This window comes from Jaculus jaculus, chromosome 1 (genome assembly GCF_020740685.1).
Source record: "Jaculus jaculus isolate mJacJac1 chromosome 1, mJacJac1.mat.Y.cur, whole genome shotgun sequence".
Classification (NCBI taxonomy): domain Eukaryota; kingdom Metazoa; phylum Chordata; class Mammalia; order Rodentia; family Dipodidae; genus Jaculus; species Jaculus jaculus.
Window position 1 is genome coordinate 58,522,487 of NC_059102.1, and position 27,872 is coordinate 58,550,358.

General features: G+C 44.6%; 1 protein-coding gene across 5 annotated transcripts in view; it reads left to right on the forward strand.

Moving 5' to 3' along the window:
• Tjp2 (tight junction protein 2) overlaps nt 1–27,872 on the forward strand; it is a 154,222-nt gene that overhangs the window by 83,647 nt on the left and 42,703 nt on the right. For 3 of the 5 annotated variants that reach the window (XM_045154290.1, XM_045154299.1, XM_004653146.2), the window contains 4 exons: nt 18,629–18,682; nt 21,862–21,986; nt 24,422–24,524; nt 25,607–26,243. In XM_045154290.1, coding sequence (XP_045010225.1) covers nt 18,638–18,682; nt 21,862–21,986; nt 24,422–24,524; nt 25,607–26,243 — 910 coding nt within the window. In that variant the 5' untranslated portion in view covers nt 18,629–18,637. Of the gene's footprint in view, nt 1–12,881; nt 12,987–18,628; nt 18,683–21,861; nt 21,987–24,421; nt 24,525–25,606; nt 26,244–27,872 lie in introns of those variants that run through there. The other 2 variants (XM_045154272.1, XM_045154282.1) reach the window with 1 other exon arrangement.

The following is a 27,872-nucleotide window of genomic DNA, read 5'->3' on the forward strand; positions in this document are numbered from 1 at the left end:
TGCCTGTTTCCTGATAATTACCAATTCCACAAAAAGGAAAAGTTGAGTGTCTTTTTATGCCTTAAGGTCACATACTCTTCCTGTCAGTGATTTTTGTTGCCAGTCATGTATGGATGTTTTGAGAAAGCAACTCAATGAAATGTACTTCAAAACTGAAAAAAATGTTGGCACCTATCTGAAATGTCCCACGTTATCAATAAAGGAAGCCAATGTGAAAGCTGTTAACCTAATTAATTTTAATAATGATGTCATACAAGATACTAGATAAAAGAATGAAGTCTTTTTCTAAGATTAGGAACAAGGCTGTTTCAAACATCAGAACTTTTTTCTTTAAAACTTTGTCATGAGAAAATAAATGAGGAAACGCCCAACTATTTTGGTACTTCATTGTGTTTTATGAAGTGGCCATTAGCAAGGCTAATCATCTCTGGTAGCCTGGCTTTGGTATTTCGAGTTCCTCTGCAGAGCAGACCCCATTGTTTCCTTTTCTGTCTCTGCTCCCTGACATTCCTCCCCTTGAACTGGCAGGTCATTGTTTTTCCTGTAGATTTCCTAGTAGGTGCAGTTGGCCCTCTGCTGTGTGTAGGAGCACGTTGTCACTTTTTGTTATTTTAAAATTTATTTTAAAAATATTTAAAATATTTTATTTATTTATTTATTTATTTGAGAGGCAGGCAGAGAAAGGAAGAGTATGGGTACACCAGGACCACCTGCCACTGCAAATGAATTTCAGATGCATATGACATTGTACCTCCACCTGGCTTTACATTGGTACTGGGCAATGAACCTGGACCATGAGGCTTTGCAAGCAAGCCACTGAGCCATCTCCGCAGCCCATGATATTTTACTGTGCGTGTGTATGTGTGTTTTCCAAAACAGGGCCTCACTAGGTCTTTTTAGGCTGCCTCAGATTTACCTGGTAGCCTAGGCAGACCTCACTCTCATGGTGATCCCCCTTTCTCAGCCACCCCAGCGGAATTACAGATGTTCACCACCACATCCGGCTACGTTATGACATCTTAAATACATTCAGTGTTTATGCAGTTGAAATAAGCTTTAAAAAAGTCTTATTCATAAGTTGATGGTTTAAAATAAGATTGTGTCTTCTTTCATAATAAATACTTTATTTCTTTACTTGACAGAGAGAAAATGGGGTTGGGGAGGGCGCACCAGAGCATGCAGCCATTGCAAACGAACTACAGACATACTTGCCTCCTTGTGCATCTGGCTTATGTGGGTCCTGGAGAATCAAACTGAGATCCTTCGGCTTTGCAGTCAAACACCTTAACCACTAAGCCATCTCTCCCGCCCCAATACTGTGTCCTTTATGGAGAGTTGGTTTAATGAGTAATTTTTTTCCCCTTTGCTGTGCTAAGGCTTGAACCCAGAGCCTTAGCATGCTAGGAAAGTACTGCATACTGCATAGCTGAGCCAGTTTCCAGACTTCAGGTGTAGTTTTCTAAGCTTTATCAGCATGCCTACCTGTAGAGTTCAAAATCTTTTTCTCCTTGATGGAAAAATATCTCAGTTACTAAATGCTGTTCCCAAAAATAAGCAGTCCTTTCTTTTCCTTATCAACAAAGCATGAGAAACTGGGCATTTGTCTCATAACTATATCACTATAAATTGCTAGGACTTCACATATGTGTATATGTATATATGTGTTTTGAGACAAACTCTCACTTAACATAGCCCCGGTTGGCCTGGAACTCACTATGTAAACCAGGCTAGCCTTGAACTGTTGGTGATCATTCTGCTTCTGCTTCCCCACTGCTGGGATTTAAGGCGTGTACCATCACACCTGGCTAATCCTTGGTGAGTGGTTTTTGTTTGTTGGTTTGTTTTTGTTTTAGTTTATATGGTATTGGGAATTGAATTCGGGGTTTTGGCATGCTATGCAAGCACTCTATTATTCAGCTCCATCACCAGCCCCTAGCACTTCTCTTAAAAGTAGAATGTCTTTTAAAAGAACATTAAAAACGATTAAAAGAGCAAAAACTGATCCTGCCTTTTTGTTCACAACTAACTAAACAAAGAGGTAGGTTGGAAGTTATATATGCTATAGTATGTATTATAATAGCAGAAACATTAAAAATTGCTTACAAGGCTTCGGAGGGTGTGGATAATACATTATGTATGTAGTAAATGTGACTATTTAAAAATTTAAGTTAAAATGAAGCAGAGTAAGCCAGGCTGGGCGTGGTGGTGCACGCCTTTGGTCCTAGCACTTGGGAGGCAGAGGTAGGAGGATCGCCGTGAGTTCGAGGCCACCCTGAGAATACAGAGTGAATAAATACCAGGTCAGCCTACACTAGAGTGAAACCCTACCTTGAAAAACAAACAAACAGAAATAAATAAACAAAATAAAAGAAGAAGCACAGTTATCAGTTCCCCAGTCATAACACAGCTATGGAACATTGTCAGTGCAAAAAGTCCTGGGGTGAAGACTGCTGGGAGTCGCTTCTCAGACGTTAATGTGTGCATTCGCCTGTCATCTGGGCCTTTAGTTCAGCTGTGCCCGGGCCTCCATAGGTTCAAGGCTGGCCTGGAGATTCGGCACTTCTTCCAGCCTCCTAGCTGGTGGTGCTGCAGTTGGTTCCTAAGGCAAACACATGTCTGTGAGGCTCAGGCCTCTATCAGGGGTTTACTGGCCTTGTGCCTTGAACCAGGTTCACTGATACAGGGAGAGGCAGCATTCCTGTTTTCTGTGTGAGCCATTCTCTGATAGTGCCACACTACAGGTCTGGGAGGAACATTGTGTGGGTCATTTGGGGCCAGTCCTGCTGGCAGCACTTAGCAGTTCTGATGGGCGGCTCTTGACAAAGCAGTTTACAATTTCCTTGGTGTCTATTATGAGGTGGTAGTTTGCATGTATGTTTGTTTGTTTTTTAAGTGAAGCTATGGTTTAATGTTAAATGGGCTGAGTCAGATAGACAATCACAGGGTAGACAGGGCTGTGTCTTTGTTGCCAAATTAGCACCTTCCTTTTCTGCTTATTAATGGCTTCTTTGAGTTACAAATAGGAATGGTCTAAATTATACCTTACAGTTTAGTGTATAAAAACTGTGAACATAGAGATCTTAATTTAATTATCTGCCTCTGTGTGTGTGAGTGAGTGTGTGTGTATGTGTGTGTGTGAGAGAGAGAGAAAGAGAGAGAGAGAGAGAGATCTTATTAAAATGGAACATGGGGCTGAGGAGATGGCTCACTGGTTAAAGGCACTTGCTTACAAAGCCTACCAGTCCAGGGTTAATTCTCCAGTACCTATGTGAAACACAGTTTGTTTGCAGTGGCAAGAGACTGTGGCGTATCTATGTGCACACATAAATAAGCAAACAAATAAAAATAAGTAAATTGGGCTGGAGAGATGGCTTAGTGGTTAAGGCACTTGCCTGCAATGCCAAAGGACCCAGGTTCAATTCCCCAAGACCTACATAAGCCAGATGCACAAGGTGGTACATGTGTCTGGAGTTTGTTTACAGTGGCTGGAGGCCCTGGCACACCTATGCTCATTTTTTCTCTGTCTGTCTCTCTTTCTCTCTCTGCTTCTTCCTCTCTGAAATAAATAATTAAAACATAAGTAAATAAAATATTTTTAGAATGGAATTCATGAATTCAAACTGACCAGTCCCTTATTGTGGGGCCTTGATATTGCAGTTATCTTAAGATTCATTTTATTTTATCTTTTAAAACGTTTGTATTTTTATTTATATATTATCTGAGAGAGAGAAAGAGGCAGATAGAGAAAGAATGGGTACACTAGGGTCTCCAGCCACTGCAGACAAACTCCAGATGCATGTGCCACTTTGTGCATCTGGCTTATGTGGGTCCTGGGGAATTTTTAAAATAAAAAATAAAGCTTGGGCTAGGGAGATTGCTTAGTGGTTAAGGCACTTGCCTGCAAAGCCAAAAGACCCAAGTTCAATACCCCAGGTCCCCAGGCTTTGCAGGGAAGGGCTTCAACCAGCCATCTCTCTAGCCCAAGCTTTATCATTATTTTTTTAATTTAAAAATACATTGAATATTGGTCCTGGGAATCAAACTTGGGGCTTAGTATATACTAGTCAAGTACTCCACCACAGAACTACAGTCTCAGGCCCAAGCTTTATATATACAAACATACTTATACATACATACTTGTGCATGCACGTGCACGCACGCACGCACACACACACGGATGCTTGTTTTTTGAGATAGGGTCTTATGGTTTGATATAAAAAGTTCTCCATAGACTCATGTCTTTTAACACCTGGTCCCTAGCTGGCGGTGCCTTTAGAAAGTGGAGCTACTGGAGGATGTGAGTCACAGGGAGTGGGCCTTGAGGCCCCACTTCCTGCTCACCCTCTGCTTCCTCAGTGGATGTTAAGTGACCAGCCAGCTTCTTACTTCCACCTTCCCTGCTCTGATGGATGGTACCCCAAAATAAGGTGAAATAAACACCTGCCTCAAGCTACTTCTTGACAGGTTTTTGGCTACAGCAGCAAGTAGAGTAACTAGTACAGGTTTCACGTAGCTCAGGCTGGCCTCTACTCATTATGTAGCTAAGGATGACCTTAAACTCTTGAGCCACCTGCCTCTGCCTCCCAGGTGCTTTATTACAGTTGTGTACTACCATACCTGGTGATACACTGCTGATTAAAATCCACTTCTATGGAGATGTAATCTATATGCTATACAATACGAAGTATACTATATTCACGGAACTATGCAGCCATCACCAGCAAAGGAAGCACTATGTCCATTAATAGTCTCTGCCACCATGCCTGGCAGAGTTTAGCTTTAAGGAGATCATAATAGATAAGTGACCCAAAGCCAAGGACTTAGCTTCTCCCATTAAAATTTACTCATTTTAGCTTTTGGATGGAACCACTGTCTTCCAGTGACTGGCTGAAATCACAAACACAAAGGGAAAGAGGAGAGGCACTTGGTGATATTGTGTTCTCCAGGTCTTTTAGAAAAACATGGTGTTGGGGTAGGGGAAATGGGTCTACACCTAAGAGCACTTACCCCACCGCAGGAGGATCCCCATAATGTTTTCACGGCATAACTGGAAGAGTCTATGGTGGTGCCCAGCATGCCCTTGGTTTGCATCGCTATAAACAAGCCATGTTAAGGTCAAGATTCTTGCCAAGAAAATTAACATAGGTATTGAGCATGTTAAACACCCTAAAGAGCTTCCTTTTAAGTGGATAAGAGAAAATGATGAGAGAAGAGGGAAGATGAAGAGGAAGAGACCTGGGCTCAGCTGCAACAGCAGCCCACCTGGCCTGGAGAAGTGTACCCTGAGAGCCAGTGGGGGGGGGGGTGGGTGCTGAGCTGCTGGATCCCATTCCTTATGACTTCATACGTGCAGAAAAGAAGACTCTAAACGGTGCAATTAACTAGAGCTGTCCTCCGAAGAAATATTTAAAGGAAGAAAACTACTCACTTTAGGAAGAGAAATAGTTTAGTTCATTTTCTCTCCTTCATGGAGGAAAAAAGGTCAGACAGTTCCTGTTCACCTATTTGACAGGTGCTTCAAAACTGGTTTTGTTTTGTTGTTGTAATTGAGACAGGGTCTTACTCTGTAGTCCAGGTAGCCTGGAACTCATGATCATATGTACTCCTTGTCCTTCTGCCTCAGCTTCCCAAGTGTGTACCCCCATGTTCTTCATGTGAACAGAGCTTTTTTTTTTTTTTTTGATTTTCTTTTTTTTTCCTTTTTAAATTTTTATTAACATTTTCCATGATTGTAAAATATATCCCATGGTTATTCCCTCCCTCCCCAACCCCACACTTTCCTATTTGAAATTCCATTCTACATCATATTACCTCCCCATTACAATCATTGTAATTACATATATACAATATCAACCTATTAAGTATCCTCCTTCCTTCCTTTCTCTACCCTTTATGTCTCCTTTTTACCTTACAGGCCTCTGCTACCAAGTATTTTCATTCTCATGCAGAATCTGTAGCTAGGACCCACATATGAGAGAGAACATGTGGCTCTTGGCTTCCTGGGCCTGGGTTACCTCACTTAGTATAATACTTTCCAGGTCCATCCATTTTTCTGCAAATTTCATAACTTCATTTTTCTTTACTGCTGAATAGAACTCCATTGTATAAATGTGCCACATCTTCATTATCCACTCATCTGTTGAGGGACATCTAGGCTGGTTCCATTTTCCAGCTATTATAAATTGAGCAGCAATAAACATGGTTGAGCATGTACTTCTAAGGAAATGAGATGAGTCCTTTGGATATATGCCTAGGAGTGCTATAGCTGGGTCATATGGTAGATCAATCTCTAGCTGTTTTAGGAACCTCCACACTGTTTTCCACAATGGCTGGACCAGATTGTATTCCCACCAGCAGTGCAGAAGGGTTCCTTTTTTTCTACATCCCTGCCAACATTTATGATCATTTGTTTTCATGATGGTGGCCAATCTGACAGGAGTGAGATGGAATCTCAATGTAGTTTTAATCTGCATTTACCTGATGACTAGTGACGTAGAACATTTTTTTAGATGCTTATATGCCATTCGTATTTCTTCCTTTGAGAACTCTCTATTTAGCTCCATAGCCCATTTTTTGATTGGCTTGTTTGATTCCTTATTATTTAACTTGTTGAGTTCAGAGCTTTTTTTTATTTAGGTACTTCATTCACTCATTCATATGCAGTTGTGTGTACATGTATTTAGTTATGCATGAATGCTCACTAGTGTAGGCACATGTGTGTGTGTATATGCATATGCATATGTATATACTTGTGTGTGGAAGCCAAAGGTTAATGGTATGTCTTTCTCAATCAATCGCTCTTCACTTTCTTTTTTTTGGTTTGTTGAGGTAGGGTCGTTTGTTGAGGTAGGGTCTCACTGTAGCTCAGGCTGACCTGGAATTCACTGTGTAGTCTCAAGGTGCCCTCGAACTCATGGTGATCCTCCTACTTCTGCCTCCTGAGTGTTGAGATTAAAGGCATGTGCCACCACTCCTGGCCCTCTTCACCATATATTTTATAAACCATTTTATTTTATTTATTTCTTAGAGAGAAACAGGAAGATAGACAATGGGCACACCAGAGCCTCTAGCCACTGCATACGAACTCCAGACACATGCACCACCTTATGAGCTTACGTGGGTCCTGGGGAACTGAACCTGGGTCCTTAACTGCTAAAGCAAGTGCCTTAACTGCTAAGCCATCTCCCCAGCCCTTCATCATATTTCTTTGAGAGAAGTCTTTCCCTGAACCTAGAGCTCATTGGTTTGACTAGCCAAGCTAGCCAGCAAGCCCCAAGAATCCTCCTGTTTTTATCTCCTAAACCCTGGGATTATAGGCACACATTGGCACACCTGGCTTTTTTTACGTGGGTGTGGGGGATCTGAACTCTTGTCCTCATGCTTATGTGACAAGCACTCTAGCCACTGGACCATCTCCCCAGCCCTGTGAACAGAGTTTTAACAATCCTTCACAGTAATTAAAATAGGACCAATTTCTTGCAGGGATGAGCTGGGAGCCGCAACCATCCCGGTCCCAGCTGGAGGAAGGTGGGTATGTGCTGTAACACTCCCAAGATGCAGATGGAGCTGTTTTAACATGTCCATGCAGAGAGTGTGGCACCCTGAACGTGTTTGTAAGCAATATGTACTCCCCAGCATCTTGAACAGGCCTTGCACGTTTCTGTTCCTGTCTGTGAGTGTTCTGTTTTCCCTCTCACTGGACAGGTTAGTCATTGGTAGAGCAGAGCTCCTGTGGACTCATGAGGGAAGGCACATCCTGTGACCTGTGCACACCTCCCTTCACCCCAGTTCTCCAACTCCACTTAACACTGGCAGCTCACATTTTACATACTTGCTGGTATTACATCACTTGCCCTGCCCCAGCTAATTAATTATATAAGCTTGTTTCCACCTCAGGGCTTTTGCATCTGATATTCCCATTCCCTTGTAAAGCTGTTCAGATGTTCTGGTGATTAATTCTTTCCACTCTCATGTCCCATAGCATGTAGGGCCACCTGAGATTATCATTTGTCTTATTTATTGCCTGCTTCCTCAGTTAAAGGTCTCTCTGGGAGGAAAGGACTTAGCTGTAAGTAACACTTAACCTTCTTGTTTCTGGGACAAAACACCCAGCCAGAAGCAGCTCATGGGAGAAAAGAGTTTAGTTTGGTTTACAGTTTCAAGGGGATGCTTCATTGTGGCAGGGAAAGCATGGCAGAAGTAGATAGCATGGTGTTACATCTTGTCACATTAGCTTGGAGAAGGCAGTGAGAGTGAGTTGGCACTGGAAAGGGGACTGTACTGTAAAGTCCCTAGGCCCATCCCCTAGTGACACACCTCTTCCAAGCCTCTACCTCTCAAAGGTTCTACCAGCTAGAGATCAGGTTTGAGACTTAATCACAAATATACGAGGCTGTGGGGACATTTTTCATTCAAACCACCACAGCCTGTACCCTCCAGCTTCGGCACCAGGGTCTGCTCCATGGTAGGCTTCCGGGGAGTATTTGTTGAATGATGGAGCTGTGTGCTTTCCTCTGCTATCTCACTTCTCCACTGACCGTGTGGGTGCTACAGGGTAATAACTTGGGGTGGTTTATCTTGCAATGCCAATGTCCTGGGACACGGTTGCTGTGCAGCCAGTGCTTCTTGACAACATGAATAAGGAAGGTGAAACTTTGGGGAAGGCACATCCTCGAGCCATCGATCTTCCTTCCCTGGCGACAGCTGTTTACCAGAGGTTGTTCCGATGCCATCGTTGGAGGAAGTGTCACTGAGAGGAGGCTGCAGTCCCCGCCCCTGTCCCCCAACCTGTTTATTGTTTCAGGTGTCATCTCAGTGTCCTGTGCTTATGGAAAGCTTCCCTTGTCCACCTGACTGGATCAGGGTGACTCAGACAGAGCTTCCTGAGGGCAAAAACATAGCTAAGATGATATCTTAGCCTCTGCTTTGATTTTTATCATTTGCCCCATAACTCGCTGCATTTGGGAGATGTTGGTAGAGTGAGTAGAGAATTAAGGATAGCAACTGTGCTCACTCTTGTTCATGGCAGCGTCATTCAGGAGGTGCAAGTAAGTCATGTCCATTGTCAGGTGGATGGATAAAGGAAGTGCGGGATATACATTCAGGAGAATATCATAGAGCCTTCAAAGGAAGGAAATTCTGGCACATGTGACATAGATAGCCCTTGAGGACATTACACTTAAGTAAAAGGCACAGAAAGGTAAATATGGCACAGTTGCAGTCAAGCAGGGTCAGAAAGTAGAATGGTCATTGTCAGGGGCGAAGAGGGAATGGAGTTATTTAGTGGGCACAGAATTTCAGTTTGCCAGAGGAAAAGAGCACAAAAGATTGACTGCCAGACAGTGTTAATGTAGTGCTGCCTTAGTCCATTCCTGATGCTATAAGAAAATGCCAGAAACTAGATCATTTATAAAGAGCAGAAACGAGTTCATTCGGTTTTGGAGGCTGGTAGTCAAGATGAAGGTGTCAGGAGGTTCGTCACCTGCCAGGCTCTCTGCTTCTGGAATGGTGACTTGTTCTGTGTCCTCACATGGAAGAGGATGTGGAAGGGACGCCGTGTCCTCATCGAGAGTCACTGACTACCAGGCCTGCCTGGTTCCCTGGAGCCCTCTTGGCTTAGTCACCTCCTAAAGGCCTTAATAGTGCCAGTTTGGGGTTTTGGTCCCAACATGTGAAGTTTGGGGACATATATAATGAAACCCTAGCAGCTACAGAATACTTAGACACAGATAATATACTTTGTATTATGATTTTTAAAATAAAAATAAATTTGACTTTTTAAAAACCAGGAAACTACTTTTAAAAAATAGTTCGTTTATTTACAGAGAGAGTAAGTGAGAGAGAAGATGGCAGATATAGATGGGCACACCAGGGTCTCTAGCCACTACACATGAACTCCATGTGCATGTGCCACCTTGGTCATCTGGCTTTATGTGGGTACTAGGGGAATGAATCTGGGCCTTTAGGTTTCACAGGCAAGTGCCTTAACTGCTGAGCCATCTCTCCAGCCCTCTTAGCACATTTTTAAAAAGTCAGTATTGGTTAGAGAGATGGCCCAGCAGTTAAGGACTTACCTGTAAGGTCAAATGACCCCCGAGTTTGATTCTCCAATACACACTTAAAACCAGGTGCACAAGGTGGCGCATGCACCTGGAGTTCATTTGCAGTGGTTAGAAACCCCGGCGCACCCATATTCTCCACCTCCTCCTGCACCCCCCCATGCCTCTTAGCTCTTTTTAATATTTTATTTATTTATCTGACAGAGAAGGGGGGGTGGAGAGAATGGGCGTGCCAGGGCCTCCGGCCACTGCAAACAAACTTCAGACACATGCGCTCCCTTGTGCATCTGGCTAACGTGGGACCTGGGGAATTGAACCTAGGTCCTTTGGCTTTGCAAGCAAATGCCTTAACCATGAAGCCGTCCCTCCAGCCTCCTTTCTCTATCTCTTAAATAAATAAATAATAATATATTTTTTAAAGTCAGCATTGGTGCTGGAAAGATGGCTTAACAGTTAGGGCACTTTTCTACAAATCCAAAGGACCCAGGTTCGATTCCCCAGGACACACAAGTCAAATGCACAAGGAGTTTGTTTGCAGCGTCTAGAGGCCCTGGCGTGCCCGTTTTCTCTCTTTATCTGCCTCTTTCTCTCTCTGCCTCACTCAATTTTTTTTTGTAAGTCAGTATTGCCACAAGTTGTGACATTTTTTTAAAAATTTTTTTGTTTATTTTTATTTATTTGAAAGTGACGGACAGAGAGAGAGTGGCAGATAGGGAGACAGAATGGGAACACCAGGGCCTCTGTCCACTGCAAAGGAACTCCAGACACGTGTGCCCCCTTGTGCATCTGGCTAAAGTGGGTCCTGGAGAATCAGGCCTCGAACTGGGGTCCCTAGGCTTCACAGGCAAGTGCTTAACCGCTAAGCCATCTCTCCAGCCCACAAGTTGTGACATTTCAGAGTCACTGTAGCAGAATCTAGAGACATTCGTTCGGTCAGGACATGCGTGGACTTGTGGGAAAGCAGTGTCTGTTTTCCTCTCAGGGCAGTGGTAGCTGTTGTAGGAACTCCCATTAAAGGGGTGAGCTAGCCAAAATGCTCCCCTAGTTGTCTGCCTCTCAGGCTTCCCTGTCCCTGGGGTCTGCCTGCGCTGTCTGGAGGTCTGCATGTAGCCTGCTTACACCCCTCGTCCTCTTCTGTGCAATAGTGGTACCACACTTAGGAGGAACTCTATTGAGAATAGAGACTGGCGCCCATTCCAACTGCTCCTGAATAAGGTCTGCCTCACTTCCAGCTGACGTGGTTGCTCTGAGGTGGAGATGGCTTCATCTCTATCCCCCCCCCCACCCGCCTCTATCACTTTTTAGCACACCCACCCTAAGGAACAGACAGGAATTGCATCCCAGACGTTGGGACTTGAAAACTTGTCTCTACTTCAAGTGGCATCTGTGTACTGATCCCATTGTGGCCCAAATTTATATGAGTAAATTAGAATCCTAAACAAACTAAATGGTACAGATATTTGTGTGCAAACTGCATAATGGTTGACACACGACACACACTGTGACAACAAGAATGCCCTGCGGACGCCCCAGGACTGCTTCTGAAATCCTAACCTTAGCTCACAAGATCAGGCATCGCATATAGTCACCTTCCCAAATGCTCAGAGTCCTAGACTTTGTAAACCGCACCCCCCCCCCCACGTCATGCAAAAAGAATGGGTGATAGGGCTTTTTTGTTATTCTTTTATCTGCTGAATTTATGGAAAGCTCAGAAGAGGAGAGAACTTAGCTGAGCAAGCGCTTTGTCCCTGAATCAGCTCCGACCTGTACCAGCTGCCCACATCTTATCTTCCCTTAGTTCTCTCCAAGAATGTGAATCATTTTTTTTGTTGTGCCTTTTGATTTTATGTAGCATTAGCAATTCAGTTTACCTGATACCCTACCATTTGATTTCCAGCAGGTTTATACTTTGTGTGTGTGTGTGTGGGGGGGGGGAGGTGTTTCTATAGCATCTCTGGTCCTGTCCATAGCATTGCTGTCTGAAAAAACCCCTTTTAGTGTCATCCCATGGATGCCAGAATCTGCAGAGGCTCAAGTCCCTTACATGAAATGGAGTACTATTTGCATTGTAACCTATATATATATCCTATCATAATATTCAGATTATCTGTATGTTACTTTTTTACTTTTTTTTTTTTTTTTTTTTTTGGTTTTTCGAGGTAGGGTCTCACTCTAGCCCAGGCTGACCTGGAATTCACTATGTCTCAGGGTGGCCTCGAACTCATGGTGATCCTCCTACCTCTGCCTCCTGAGTTCTGGGATTAAAGGTGTGCACCACCATGCCTGGCTTCTACATTACTTTTAACGTACCTAATCTGATGTAAGTGCTATCTAAGTAGTTATACTGTATTATTTAGGGAATAATGCACAAATAATAATAAAAATAATGTTTAGTATCGACACATTTGTGTTTTGTTTCTCTTGAAACAGGGTCTCACTGTATAGCTGGCCTTGATCTCTTAATCCCTCTTGCTCCCTCCCAGCTTCCCCAGTGCCAAGATATTAAAAACAATTATTTTTTTTTTCACTTCACATGTAGATATGGAAAGCTGATGGAACTTAGTAAGTTCTATCTGAATGCCAAATGATTTCATGCCTCGTGGGGGAGAGGGAAGGAAAAGAGAACTGTTAAAGGGCTGGACCCAGACTGCTTGCTTTTGGCTTCACAAGTAGTGCTTTTCAGAGAGCTTGGCATCCCCTCCTGTATGGATGTGTCACTGTGCAAGATGACAACAGGATTTGCTGGGAATGTGGGCCACCATTGTGTCCGCCTTACATAACCACGTGGAGTGCTGGAAATGGGTGAGCAGCCGGGGAGGTAGCAGCTGCCCGCCCTCTCTCGGCCTCGGCGGAGGCATGAAGGCTGTGGAGGCTCTCCAGAGAATGTGGCTCCAGGCTGTTAAAAAGTTGGGGAGATTGAAAGGCCATGTGAGTCCCTCTTAAGCTCTCCCCTTTTTTCCCCATGCTTTCTTTGTGGGGCGGGAGGGGAGCACACCCGTCGCACACTGGCACAGTGACTTCTTTATCCTCGGATTTATTTGTGCCCTGGAAGCTTTCAGGGACAAATTGTGAGAATGCAGAATGAGCTGGCAGCGGTGGTGGGTTTGTAAACCTGTGTCTTCTTCCTAAGTGGAGTGGAAAGCCGTTCACTGGATTTGTGGGTCAGACTGCTGATTTCCATGTGTTGGGAATTTCGTAGCATGTTTTATTAAATAATAGGCGCTTTTGTGTTTGTGCTAGAGGATTTCTTGTTTGGGGATAAAAGTTTTTCTTTTCTTCCGTTTTTTTTAGACATCGGGCTTTCTATGTGTACACTTACATATTGTAGGAGAGACTTTTACGCATTAGTTCCACATATAGTACTGTAAGCTGTGCATTTACTGGTGGAGTTGTTTTCTAGTGGCTTCTATAGAACCTAACATTGCCTCTTAAGGGGCACTTTGGACACTTTGTGGTTGGTTGTAAAATGTTTCCTTCTTATGTAACACATATAGGACTTCCATCTGCTCTGTCAAGGCGTGTTCCATAGGAAACAAGCTTTATCAAAAGTGGATTCAAAAAACAGATTAAATACCTGCTTCAATCCCTTCAATCCCATTTTTTTTATTTTGTTTACTATCTTACTCTAAACACAGAAATTTAAAAAATTTATAACAGACAAATTAATTCCGTTGTAACCTTGTATGATGTCTTGTAATGATTTGTATCAAGGAAATGGTTCTACTTATGTGGAAGGTAAAATGATTAGAGAAACAGAGGAAGCACATCAAAGATCCACCTTGTGGATGAAATCTTTTTTTAAAAAATTTTTTTCTGTTTTATTTATTTATTTGAGAGGGACAGAGAGAGAGAATGAGGCCAATAGAGAGAATGGGCGCGCCAGGGCCTCCAGCCACTGCAAACAAACTCCAGACACATGTGCCCCCTTGTGCATCTGGCTAACCTGGGTCCTGGGGAATCAAGCCTCGAACCGGGGTCCTTAGGCTTCACAGGCAAGCGCTTAACCACTAAGCCATCTCTCCAGCCCTTGTGGATGAAATCTTGACCCTGAGGTTGGAATAGAGCCATGGGGTCTTCTGCCCCTGGTGGCTCCCCTCGACTGACGTTCATTTCTGCCTGTACCCTCTGCCCTTCCCTCTCTCTGCGCCCTTGCATCTCGCACAAAACCAGAACCATTCTCCACTTGCCTTCTCCCCAGGAGAAGTTACTGTTTTCTTCTCTGTCACTTTGCAAAATTGAAGCTGCACTAAAAACATCAGAATCAGGTGTTGTGTTAGACATTAGGTCCTTGGCCAAAAACCACTCCTTGATGTTCCCTTGCCTGCCTTCCTATTTTTAACTTATTAAACAGTGGGTATCTATAAAACACTAAGGCATGAATTATAAAACTTAGATAAGCCCATCACACACTCCCATAAAGCCTCACCAAGGCAAAGCACAAGGTCTTTTGTAATCCTCTGCCTCCTTCCCAGGCCACTTCATCCCGAATTTTTTATACTTCATTCCTTTGCTTTTTGTCAGTGAGCGCTTGTCCGTTCTGTCCTTGATAGATGTTTGGGTTGTTTCCAGGTGGTGGGGCCATTGCTGCTGTGGACACTGAGAACACTGTGCACATCTTCAGAGATAATGACCCCCACGCGAGAGAGCAGTCACGGCGCTATTGCGCAGATACCCATGTGCTCGTGCCCTGGTCCTCCGTGCCAGGCAGTCACCAGCTGAGCACAGGTGCTGTGGGACCAGAGCCCATGGGCAGTGTGGAAGGCAGGAGCTCAGCTCTCAGCTAAGCTGCTGTACCTGGTGGCCTGTTCCCGGGAATGAACCCAGAACTGGTATTCTGAGGGAGAAGTGTGATTGTCGGGAGTGGTCTGCGTTTCTGAAGAGGTTCTGTATAGATGAGGAAGGACACTTAGGCTTGCTTTGTGGGCAGCTGGTAAATTCCACAAAGGCAGGCAATATTTCATTCACTGATGATGCCCTTGTAGCACCACAGCTCCTTGGGAGTTCTTGTGTGTTTTGGTGTTGGTTCTTCCAGTCTTTCCTCTGCAGACATTGTGTCTTCACTGAACACCGTCGTCGTGCTGAGGATTAGTGGGAGTTAAATAATGGTTTTCAGTTTTGGCCAAGCTTTCCCTTCCAGACACCTGTGCTGCCCTCAGCCCGTAGCCCAGGTCCAGAGGTGAGGTGATTGTTGTGGATTTGGCCTTTTTTTCCCTAGATGCTTTAAAAATAAATAAGAGAAGTCTGCCTGTATGATGATTTCTCTAAATGTGTAGGGCTGTAACTATTATAAGCATAGTTGACAACTGTGTTTTGAATTACAACTAAAGGGTGTTTTGTCTGTTAAAAATTGCCAGCCTTAAAAGTACAGGGAGGCATTGAGAAGGGGATCATGGGAAAGCACACGTGCCACGCGCTCATTTGCAAGTAGCCCTGGGTTTGTTCTGCTAAGGCCACATCTGAAACTGGAGGTAACAAGGACTTCGGGTGTGTCTCTGGAAAGGGGCAGTCAGGTCCCAGTTATTACAAGAGTTCAGTTGGGTTTCTGCTTTCATTTCCCTTTAACAAAACTTTAAAAAATATTTATTTTTACTTACTAGAGAAAGAGACAGAGACACGGGGGAGGGGGTGCCAATAGAATGGATATACCAGGGCCTCGAACCCCTGAGGACAGACTTCAGGTGCATGTGCCACCATGTGTATTTGGTGTAAGTAGGCCCTGGGGAACTGAATCTGGGTCTTTAGGCTTCTCAGGCAAGTACCTTTACCATTAAGCCATCTCCAGCCCCAAGAAAAATATTAAATACAAAATTATATATAAATTTGGGAAAATACACTGTTCCTGTTGGCAGATGCTGTGGAGACTGCAGCGGGCACCCGGAACGTGGCAGCGCTAGGAGAAGGTGCTGCCCTCCTCAGCCTCGGGTGCGCTGTTTAAGGAGCAGAAGCCGGGGGGGGGGGGGGGGTGTCTGGGGCTCCGCACCTCCAAACACGAACGGCAAAACAACCAGAGAGCCGCTGTATTTCATAGACATGTCCTATGAGAAACCTTAGGAGACATAGGAACTGGTGCCTTAGTTAGAGTCATTGAAGGCTGAGTAGCTAGTGTATCCATGTCTTAGTCTATTGGAAAGGAAAAACTGACCACCTGCCCTCTGTGTGAGACCCTGGAGACAGTGGGACACAAATCAGTGAGGCATAAACATCTCTCTTGGGGCCAGGCGTGGTGGCGCACACCTTTAATCCCAGCACTCGGGAGGCAGAGGTAGGAGGATCACCGAGAGTTCGAGGCCACCCTGAGACTACGTAGTGAATTCCAGGTCAGCCTGAGCTAGAGTGAGACCCTATCTCAAAAAACTAAAAAACCAAAAACAAAAAACTCCCTTGTGGGCTGGAGAGATGGCTTAGTGATTAAGGCATTTGTCTGCAAAGCCAAAGGACCTCAGTTCGTTTCCCCAGGACCCACATAAGCCAGATGCACAAGGGGGTGCATGAGTCTGGAGTTTGTTTGTAGTGGCTGTAGGCCCTGGCATGCCCATCCTCTATCTCTCTCCCACACTCTGCCTCTTTCTCTCTTTCAAGTAAATAAATAAAAATAAAGTTGTTTTTTTTTTTTTTTTAAACTCCGTTCGGGGCTAGAGAGATGACTTAGTGGTTAAGGTGCTTGCCTGCGAAGTGTGAGGACCCATGTTTGACTCCAGATCCCATGTAACCCACAAAGACGAGGCAAGCTCAAGGTCACACATGCCCACTAGGTGGCACAGGCGTCTGGAGTTTGGTTGCACTGACTGAGGCCCTGGCACACCAATTCTTTCTCCCTCTGTGTGTCTCTTGTTCTCTCGGTCTAAAAATAAATAAATAAATAAAACCTTTAAAAAAATCTCACTTGGAAATCTTCTGTCATTTAAAAAGATATTTTTAGATCATTCATATTTATGGGGGATACTGTCATTTAAAAGCTGAAAGAAATAAAAAGGCCTGAGGGTGTGGCCAATTGTCTACCATGCACAAAGCCCTGGCTTTAATCTCCAGCAGGTCAAAAGAAGAAAGAAAAATACAGTCGTCATATGAACGGATTTAAATATTGGGGGAGTTTGACATATTTTATTTTCAATTGGCATGCTTTTGGAATGTTTTCGTGTTCCATCATGTTGTGCCATCCTCAGCCTCATCATGCTGCCCATGTTCCCACGGTGCCAACCACCCGCATCCCGCCACACTCACTGAGACAGAGATCCTTGCCTACCCCTCCTCCAAGTTTTTTTTTTTTTTTTTTAAACTTCAGTGGTGATTTGAATTGTATTTTTTAATCTTTGAAAATCCTGATCTCTTGGAGCCAGATGGCATCAGCCTCTGGAATGCCCCAGAAGCGAGTGTGCTGGGGGAGGGGGCTCAAGGGCCACAAATGCCTCTCCGCCTGAGTATTCAGCTAAAGTCACTCAACAGTAGGCTCTTTTGGCCTTTCTTCTGTGCCAGCAAAATTGGCTTTTGCTAACCCTCTGCTAGCAGAGGGCATGAGTTAGCCACAAGTTTATCAGTTGATATCATTGTCTTTTGTTCTCAGCTTCTTTTTCCCAAGGTTAAAGAGTTTGAGGAACTGGGGAAGGAACAAAAAAAACAACAGAAAACCCCACCTTCACATTATCTGGGTATTTTTCAATTCCTGACCACCTCTCCTACTAGCATCAGTATATGATTAGCCAATTGGATTAAAAGAATTGTTCTACATGTAGAATGCATTTCTTTCTTGAATTTTAATCTAATATAAGTTCTGTAGGCTCTGTCTTTGTGTTTTAGGTAAACATTCTCTGTTGAAAACGTAGCTGCATCTTGTTTTTAATCTAGCCTGACAACCTGTTTTTATATATTTATTGTGTTTACTTGTCACTGTTCTATGTTTTTGCAGTCATAGTTTTTGTATTTGCCAGGCTTTTTCTACATTTCCCTTTTTTTGTCACTCTCTGCTGTTTTTTGTTTATTTTTTGAGTTTTTTTTTTCTTCTCTGATACCTTGGAAGTTATTTGCTTTAATTTTTCTATGGTGGTTACCCTAGAAAATTTAAGATGTACATTTAATGAAGTTCAAAATTAACCAGTGGCTTTATATTGCTCCTAAATACAACATATAGTACAGTTTTGTCATCACTACATTCTCTTAATTTACATGCTGTTGTAGCCGGTGCTTTAATTCTAAGATTTAAAAAATATTTTTATTTATTTGCAAGAGAGAGAGAGAGTGAGAAAGAATGCTGTGTGTGTGTGCACACGCGCCAGGGCCTCTTGCTGCTACAGAAGCCCAGATGCATGCGTCACTTGTGTTAGTACCTTTGACCACTGAGCCATCTCTCCAGCCCCAGATTTTTTAGTATTGTTAAGACCAGCATCTCACAGAAATGAGCTGGGAGACTCTCCTTGGAAACGCTTGGACTCATTGGGTTCTGTGTGTCTTTCTACTTTTAGTAAATTCAACATTGACTCAAAACTAAGTACGAGCTAGACTTCATATTGAGACATTGTGAACTGTAGCATTATTTCTGGGTTCTAATCAAGGTGGTTTTGCTTGTTTTCAAACAGGCCCCAGGTATGGAGGAGCTGGTATGGGAACAATACACTGTGACTCTACAGAAGGTGAGTCCTGCACATTTCATGTATCCTACCTACTGTCGTGTTTTTAAAAAAAATTATTTATTTGAGATGAGGTGGGGGTGTGAGAATGGGTGCACAAGGACCTCTAGCCATTGCAAACAAACTCCAGACACATGCGCCACCATGTGCATCTGGCTTACATGGGACCTGGAGGATCGAACCAGGGTCCTTAGGCTTCACAGGCATGTGCCTTAACCACTAAGCTATCTCCCCAGCCCCTGTCCTGTTCTTGATTCCAAAGCACCTACCTGGTTTTCCTACAGCTTTGTCTAAGGTATTTAATGCATTTTTGGAATTAGCTGGCAATAATTAATTTATTGGCAAAGTTTTGCATATTGTTAAGTTTTTTGGTTAAAGATTGGTTTTATTGAACATTTTAAGGATTGTTTAGTACATTATCTTCTCTCCAGACAAAACAGTTTATGAAAGAAAGAGAGAATGTAAGAAGTGAAAATGACCTGGACTGTTTGACAGTGTTGAAGTAGTGTCACCAACTTACATAACCTTTCCTCTCTTCCCTGGACATTAGTTCCATGGCCTCGTACAAGCTAAACACACAAGAGGCCCTAGGTCCAGTCCACTGAGCTATACCTTTCCCTACACCTCTTCTATAGTTTTAAATACAATACATTCTAATTCTTTCAAGTAAGTTTTAAATTCGAACTAGTCTTGAAAAGATTGATTTAAGAATCAAGGTACCATTCTGAATATGTTTTTAAAAGGGTTTGAGTTTATCAAACTATAAAGTTTCTGTCATCTTCCCTTGGGATTAACCAGAAGCACAACATATAGATGTATTTTACTTTATTTTAAAAGATCATTTCACAGACTTTACCTTTTCGATTAAATGAGGAAACATGTGGCTTCCAGTCCAGGGAGGCAGGCAGGCAGTTGATGCTTAATAGATACATGGTAGCTCCATTTTTAAAAAAATTCTCATAATGGAGTCCAGGTGTTAGCTCCACTCTCAAGCATAACAAAGAATCAGAAGTGCATGCAGAAATCAGCCCCTAGTTGTGCGTGTATTCACTCTGTGTCTGGAACCCTCGGCCTCACACGAGCTCACTTTCTAGGCAAGCCTGCTACCACTAAGCTGTGCCTGCAGTCTATCTCACCAGCTTCCCTCCTGTCAGCATCACTGTGCCTCCCCCAGCCCAGCAGGGGTCTCCCTCTCAGAATCCAACTAGTCTCTGCACCTTCTAGAAGAACCCTCAGTTCCTCACGTTTTCCTTGCCCTTAGAGCCTCATGACTGGGTCAATACTCAGGTGTCCAGATGTATGGGTCAGGCATCAGCTCTTCAGTTGAGGATTTTTGTCCATTTAGGTTGTGTTTTTCACCTCTAATCCTCTTTATGACTTCTCTCTGTGCCCTTGCCACAAGCATGTCATATATTCCTTGAGTTGTGGGCCTCAGTTTTATGTGGCAAAAGTAAGGGACTTTGGGGGTTTGGTATAGAAGTTTATAACTGTGTATAATCAATCTGTGTATTAGGTCTCAGATGCACAAGGTGGCACATGCATCTGGAGTTTGTTTGTAGTAGCTAGAGGCCCTGATGCACTTCTTCTTGGACAAATACTCTCTTTGGGGGCTGGGGAGATGGCTTCATGGGGATAAAAATGCTTGCAATGCAAGTGTGATCACCTGAGTTCAGAGTTCTGGAATCTACATAAAGCTGGGTGCAGTAGTGCACATCTGCAATCCCAGCGTGCCTATGGCGAGATGGGAGGCAGAGGTGGGAGAATCTCTGGAAGCTCGGGAGCTGGCTAGCCTGGCATATGTAATAGCAAACAACAAAAGACCCTGCCATGAAACAAGGTAAAAGGTTGTCCTCTGACTCCGATATACAGGCACTCACCTGTGGACACACACACAAATATTATTTTTATTTTCTGAGTATATTTCTACACCATCAATTTTTTAAAAATGTTTTATTTTTTTATTTGAGAGAGAAAGAAAGAGAATGGGTGCATCAGGGGCTCTACCTACTGCTAACAAAACTCCAGATGCACGTGCTACCTTGTGCATCTGGCTTTATGTGGGTACTTGGAATTTGAACCTGGATCTTTAGGCTTTGCTGGCAAGCACCTTAGCCACTGAACCATTACATCAGCCCTACATCATCCATTTTGGTTTAATATTATTCTGTTGCATGTGATTATATCATAAGGATAAAATAGGTTAGTTTTTTCAATGCTGAAATGAATTAGGATTACGTGTTACCTGGGTTCGCTGGTATGAATCTCTGTACCAATAATGAATTAATTTACCTGATTGCAAAGGAGAGAGACATACACAGAGAAAGAACGAGAACGAATGTATGCACCAGGGCCTGTGGCTACTGTAAACAAACTCCAGATGTGTGCACCATTTTGTACATTTGGCTTTTTATTGGTACTGGGGAATTGAACCCAGGCCGTCAGGCCTTGCGGTTAAGTGCCTTTAACTGCTGAGCCATCTCTCCAGGCTGGATGATAAATCTTTATTCCACATCTTGTATGCATGAGGAAAAGTGTTTAATACTTGGCTCTTGGAACATCTCAACACTAGTTTTGTATTTCACTTTAAACTCTAGCACCCACATAATTCTTTTTGCCTTAAACTGAAGTGAAATTATTAGCTCATCTAACTTGAAGTTAAAGATAAATTTTACTTTTAAAAAATTTGTTATTTATATTCTTGAGCTAGGACCTCGTGTAGCTCAAGCTGGCCTTGAACTCCTGATTTTCCTGCCCCCACCTCAAAAGTCTGGCTAACAACATGCTTTAGCAGTACATTTTTTTTTTGCATGGAATCAGCTTTTATTGAAGTTGTCCCAGCTCAGGCAACATGGTACTGCAGACAGATTCAATTGGTATTTTGAGCAGCACATTCATTTGGACAGAAGACAGTCTGCCAGCTTCTCGTGGCAGTGCCAGAGACAGTGTCAGTCTTTTCTGGCTTCCACAAGGCTGTTCCTTTTAGATAAGGAATTTCCCCTCATAAGCCTGTCAGCTGACTACAGTGACGCTCACTTGTGTTTTTCATTTGTTTCTGTAAGCCCATCTCTTCCTGAACTGTCTCTGGTTATTGATTTGACCTTCCTTTTATTGAGTGCCTGTAATAAATCCTGAAAGCCACTTACGAAAGGATTTTTCCTTTTTCTCGTAACTCCAATGAACAGGATTCCAAAAGAGGATTTGGAATTGCAGTGTCTGGAGGTAGAGACAACCCTCACTTTGAAAATGGAGAAACGTCCATCGTCATTTCTGATGTGCTTCCAGGAGGACCCGCAGATGGCCTGCTTCAGTGAGTGCCTGCCCTCCTCTCCCTCGGCCCCCACCAGCCACACTAGTTAATGCTAGACAGGGTGCTTTGATTGTCGTCGTCGAAATAAAGTGCTGGGCTGGGGAGATGGCTCAGCGATTAAGTAAGCTTCCCATGCAGTCACAAGGGCTCAGGGGTCCCGAAACTGCCTGAGTTTGAATTTCCAGATCCCACCTAATCTAAACACCTCAACAGCTGGGTGCCTGGAAACCCACTCTTGCAGAGGGGAGCAGAGACCTGGGAATTGCCTGGGCTCATAAACAGCAAGCTCAGTTTCAGTGAGAGGCTGGCTCAGACAAGAGCAAGCAAAAGAGTGCTGGAGCCAGACATCAGATGTTCAGCTCTGGCTGCATGGGATGCCAGAAGGGCACCCACATGTGCTTGCACCACACACACACACACACACACACACACACACACACACACACACACACTACACACCCACCGCCCACACATACCACACATGCATATCACACACACATTACACACCCACCATCCATACCCACCACACCATACCTACACACCACAAGCACCACATCACATACCCACACACCCCACGCTTCCTCACAGCACATACCATACCACATCCCCCCACACCACATCCCCCACCCCCCACATGACAGTTTTTAAAAGTGCTCTTGTGTTACACTTGAAAGGTCTTCCAATGGCATTTGAGGCCACAACTAACATACCCCTGTTAACGATCCCCTAACTGTAGGATAAGGAAGGTAATTATCTTTCCTAGCCCAGGCTGACCTGATCGTAGTCTCAGGCTGGCCTTGAACTCACAGTGATTCTGCTACCTCACCCTCCCCAGTGCTAGGATTAAAGGTTGTGCTGCCATGCCCAGCTAGAAACCATTTCTTAACATGTAATTGATATTAGCCTTTTTTTTTTTGTCACAGTGACAACATATTTTAGAAAATAACTTATGGGGTGAAACTCCTTATTTTGGCTACAGTTTCAGAGGTTGCAGTCCCTCATGGGTGGAAGGGTGTGGTGTGATAATACAGAATAGTTCGTGTTGTGGCAACCAGGAAGGCATGCATGATGTGGGGAGGGGGGAGGGAGAGAAAGGGAGACTCTACTTTGTCTCTCTTATTTCATCAGGACTTTGAGCATATAAGACAGTTCTGTTCACATTTAGGATAGTCTTCCCACGTTGGCTAACTCTCTCCACAGTCATCCTCACAGACATACCCAGAAGTATGCTTACTAATGTCCTAAGTACATCTCAATCCTGTCAAGCTCACAATCAAAATTAGCCATTAATACAGCTTATATATTCCCCAGTGTTTACCAAACTTTGTTTTAATTTCTATTACTTGAGTTTAATGAAGATGGCATGGTAAAGCTTGTGCTTGTCATCCTCAAAGTCCTGAGTATCTAGCAACACAAACCACATACACACACACACACACACACACACACACACACACACACACACCAGCCTCCTCCCCCCTGTAGAATTTAATAATGGGAAAATTCATAAAAGGATAACTAGTTTTCTAAGTGCCAGGCTTCTGACCTGGAACTCACTATGTAGTCTCACGTGGCCTCCAACTCATGATGATCTTCCTACCTCTGCCTCCCGAGTGCTGGGATTAAAGGCGTGTGCCACCACGCCCGGCGATAATGCTAGTTTTAAAAATGCATTCCTGGGGCTTGGGGAGATGGTTAGCCAGTGCTACATGATACCCCTTTTTAAAAAACAAAACATGGGCTGGAGAAATGGCTTAGCGGTTAAGGCACTTGCCCGCGAAGCCTAAGGACCCATGTTTGACTCTCCAGGTCCCCTGTAAGCCAGACACACAAAGTGATGCAAGTGCATAAGGTTTTACATTCACAAAAGATGATACATGTGTTTGGAGTTCAATTTCAGTGCCTAGAGGCCCTGGCATGCCAATTCTCTCTCTGTCTCTGTCTCTTGCTCTCACTGTTGCTCCTCACATAAAAAAAGAGGCCAGTCTGTAGGGCTTTCCTCAAAAACAAACAAATAAAAGAATTTGAGGAAGCATTTGACCACCCCTCCAAGCAAATGCAGAGGGACCTATACCTGTTTTAGGGGAGTGTTTGTCGTCTTTCTGCAGCCCACTGTGCATCTTGCCTCATAGGACTAACGCAGAAAGTTCTGTGTCTTGACCATACCAGCAGCTACTGAGTGCCTCCCAGAGTGACCCTGTGGTCTGGGAAGGACAGGCCTTTTACCCACAGGTGGTTCCCAGTAAGCACTCAAAATGTGTGGCTTCCAGGTTTTTTTTTTGTTTTGTTTTTTCCAGAAGAGCTTATACCCAAGTTGGAGCTGTCAGACCCGTAGCCCATTAACAATCATGTATCTCTTGCTTCTTTTCTTTCTAAACAGTTCATGGTAGCTAGGTGGGCATTTCCCACGACCTGTGTTCATTTCTTGTTTCCAGAGAGAATGACAGAGTGGTCATGGTTAACGGCACCCCCATGGAGGATGTGCTCCATTCGTTTGCAGTTCAGCAGCTTAGGAAAAGCGGGAAGATCGCTGCCATTGTAAGTCCTGGGTTTGCTTTCAGCATGCCTGAGAGCCCTTGTTTGTATGCCCAGAAGAAGACTACCAGTTGCTTCTGAGCACTTGACAGAATTACATAACCTAGGAGGGCTGGCTAACTTCTTTGGGTAATGTTATAGGTGATGTGAAGATGTGTTGTCGCTATCTTTGTCCCTTTTCTCATCCTGCTAACTGTAGATTTCTCACTGCGGTGTGCATCTAAGAATGAGAGCATCTTGTTATAGTTAAGAAAATACAGCTGTCTCATTAAATATCCAGGCCTTGTCTCAACTTGTGCTGTGATTTATGTTCTTCTAGGAGCCAAGTTGCTTGCCTGGAATTCTCTCTGTAGTGTCAGAGTGGCCTCGAACTCATGGTGATACCTCTCCCTCTGCTTCCCAAGTGCTAGGATTAAAGGCGCGTGCCACCATGCCCGGCTTTTTTGTTTTCTTTTAAGGCTGGAACTTCTCTGTAGTCCAGGCAGGCCTCAAACTCATGACAGTCCTCCTGCCCCAGCCTCCCAGTCCTTGGGTTTATGGACTTGAGCTACCGTGACCGGCTAGATCCAAGATTTTATTCACCGAATTTGATTGTCTCTTCTATCGTTTTTAACTTAGAAAGGCACATCTTTCCCTGGACACTCCCTCTCCCCTTTAACTTTTGGGAGAGTTTTAGCAATTATATGTAAAATACCTCTCTCGATTTTCATCTTTTATGTCCTGATTAAGGCCTCTGAGGCTGTTCATACTTGAAGAGAAGCAGCTTTTAGAGGTATTAAAAAGAAACAACGAAATGGAACGTAACAGAACACTGTATTCAGAGCTTAACAGTCATCTTCTTGCTTTATTTTAACCCTGTGAGGTTTTTTATTTTCTCTGGTTCCAAATAGGAACCTGGGGCTTAGTGTGCGTTGGCAGGAATGCAATTGTTAGCTTAAGGGACTTAGAGGGGTGTGTGTGTGGGGGGGGGGGGGTGTTGCCTCCAACTGTGGATGAAGAGGGTGGGCTTTACTGAAGCTGGAACCAGGGTCATTGCCTACTTGGTTCCCTATGATTGCGACTGCCCTGCATCTGTGTTTGGACAGGTGGTCAAGAGGCCCCGGAAGGTCCAGGTAGCCCCACTGCAAGGTAGTCCTCCTCTCAGTCACGATGGCGGGCCTTTTGAGGCAGTGGATGAGTTTGATGGCAGAAGTTTCCGCAGTGGGTACAGCGAGAGGAGCCGGCACAGCAGCCACGACGCGCTCAGCCGCAGCTGGGAGGACAGTCCGGAGAGGGGCCGTCGTGCGCGTAGCCGTGAGCAGGGCCGGGAGCGCAGCCGGGGCCGCAGCCTGGAGCGGGACCTGGACCACGATGACTACGGGCATCCCCGAGCGCGAGAACGTAGCCGGGGCCGCAGCCTGGAGCGGGACCTGGACCGCGATGACTACGGGCATCCCCGAGCGCGAGAACGTAGCCGGGGCCGCAGCCTGGAGCGGGGCCTGGACCATGATGACTACGGGCATTCCCGAGCGCGAGAACGCAGCCGGGGCCGCAGCCTGGAGCGCGGCCTGGACCACGACTTCACAGTGCCCCGGGACCACAGCCGGGGCCGCAGCACTGACCGGGACTACAGAGGTTCCCATCACCAGGTCTACGAGCATGACTACGAGCGATCCTACCGAACTCAGCCTGACCTGGAAAGACCCATCGGGGTCCTTCTGACCAAAAGCAAAGCAAATGAAGGTAGGCTCTTGTGACGAGGGAGAACAGGTACATTCTCTTCTGCCAACCATAGCTAGCCAGCACCTGACAGTGTTGAACATTGATCTGAAAGCCTAGCACCCATGGGCTCTTTTTTTTTTTTTTTTTTAATTCCTGTCTTTGTTATGTGATCAAAACGGGGGCCCAGAAGGTACAGTCACCTGAACCAAGTGTGTCAATGGCAAAACCAGGTTCTGAGTAGCTCTCACTTGATCAGTGCAGTGTCTAGGGCCCTTGCTCTGCTGGTGGGGTTAAGCACAGTGGGCCCCCGAAGTCTCTGTGTTCACAGGCTCTGCTGGTGAAACTGGTACTTCTCTAGTTGGAGAAACCAGAGTAGAAGACCAGACTCCAACTCATTTTCGTTGAGTTCTTATTTTTGAAATTTATTAACATATTTTGTATGGATATATCATGTGTTGGTACCCACTTTCCCCCCATTCCCTGCCCCCCCCCCATTCCATGCCTTGGTGGAGTTGTTGGTATTCCCCATGGGGTTGTGGGTTATACCTTGTGGGAGCAGCAGCCAGTTTTGGGGGGGAGGCAATGTCTCTGGTCATGATGTTTCAACTTGTGGCTCTTACAATCTTTCTGTCCCCCTCTTCTGCAAAATTCCCTGAGCTGTGGTGGGTGAGTTTTAAGTCTATTTCAAGGATGAGCTCTTAAGAGCCTCCAGATCTCTGCTTTGGTAGGTGTTGAGTATCCTCAGGCTCTGTCTCCTTCACCCAGGTGCTGACTATTAGGCTCACCATGGAAGCAGCACTCTTGCTCATCTCCCCACTTCCCCTGTGGTTTCAGCTGTGGCTTGGCTGAAGCGCTAGGGGTAGTTTATCTCCTTGGGTCTCGCTACCTTTCCACGCATGTACCCTCTGGAGCAGGGGACCCGGGAATTGGGACCCAGGGGCCATTCAGTCAGGAAGGTGAGCAAGGGGCCTGCTTCTGCAGCAAGTTTGCAGGGGCAAGTTGGTGTTTATTTTATTTTATTTTATTATTTTTGAGAGAGAGAATGGGCATACCAGGGTCTCTAGTCACTGCAAATGAACTCCAGACACATGTGCCATCTTGTGCATCTGGCATACATGAGCACTGGGGAATTGAACCTGAGTCTTCAGGCTTCACAGATAAGTGCCTTAACCGCTAAGCCATTTTTCTAGCCCTTCATCGAGTTCTGTACTAGGCCAGGGACTATGAATGAGCAAATATTCACTTAACTGCATCCTCCCAAGACTTCTGTGTGTCTTCACTGTGAGGCTTCTGTCCTGTGTTACAGGTTAGGAATAACGTAATAGAGATTTGAGGTATGTATGCGGAAGAGGTAGGCTCTGACCCAATCAGCTTAGCCCACCTTGCTTTCCTGGAGCCTTGTATGCAGCCTGTCTCCTCCAGGATCCACTGAGGCTCTGTGCCACATCTAGATGGTGTCAGCACTTGTAGTTCGTGGACAAAAACTCAGAAACACAGGTTGGGAGAGCGAAGTGCCCTTGGCTTGAGGTCAAACTTCCTTCAGAAAAGCTGGTTTGAAATCAGTAGATGAGGGAACAGGGCTTTTGAGACTAATGTTGAGAAACTTCTACCATAAGATCTTGTCTTACTTTGAGAATTCCTTGTAACCTG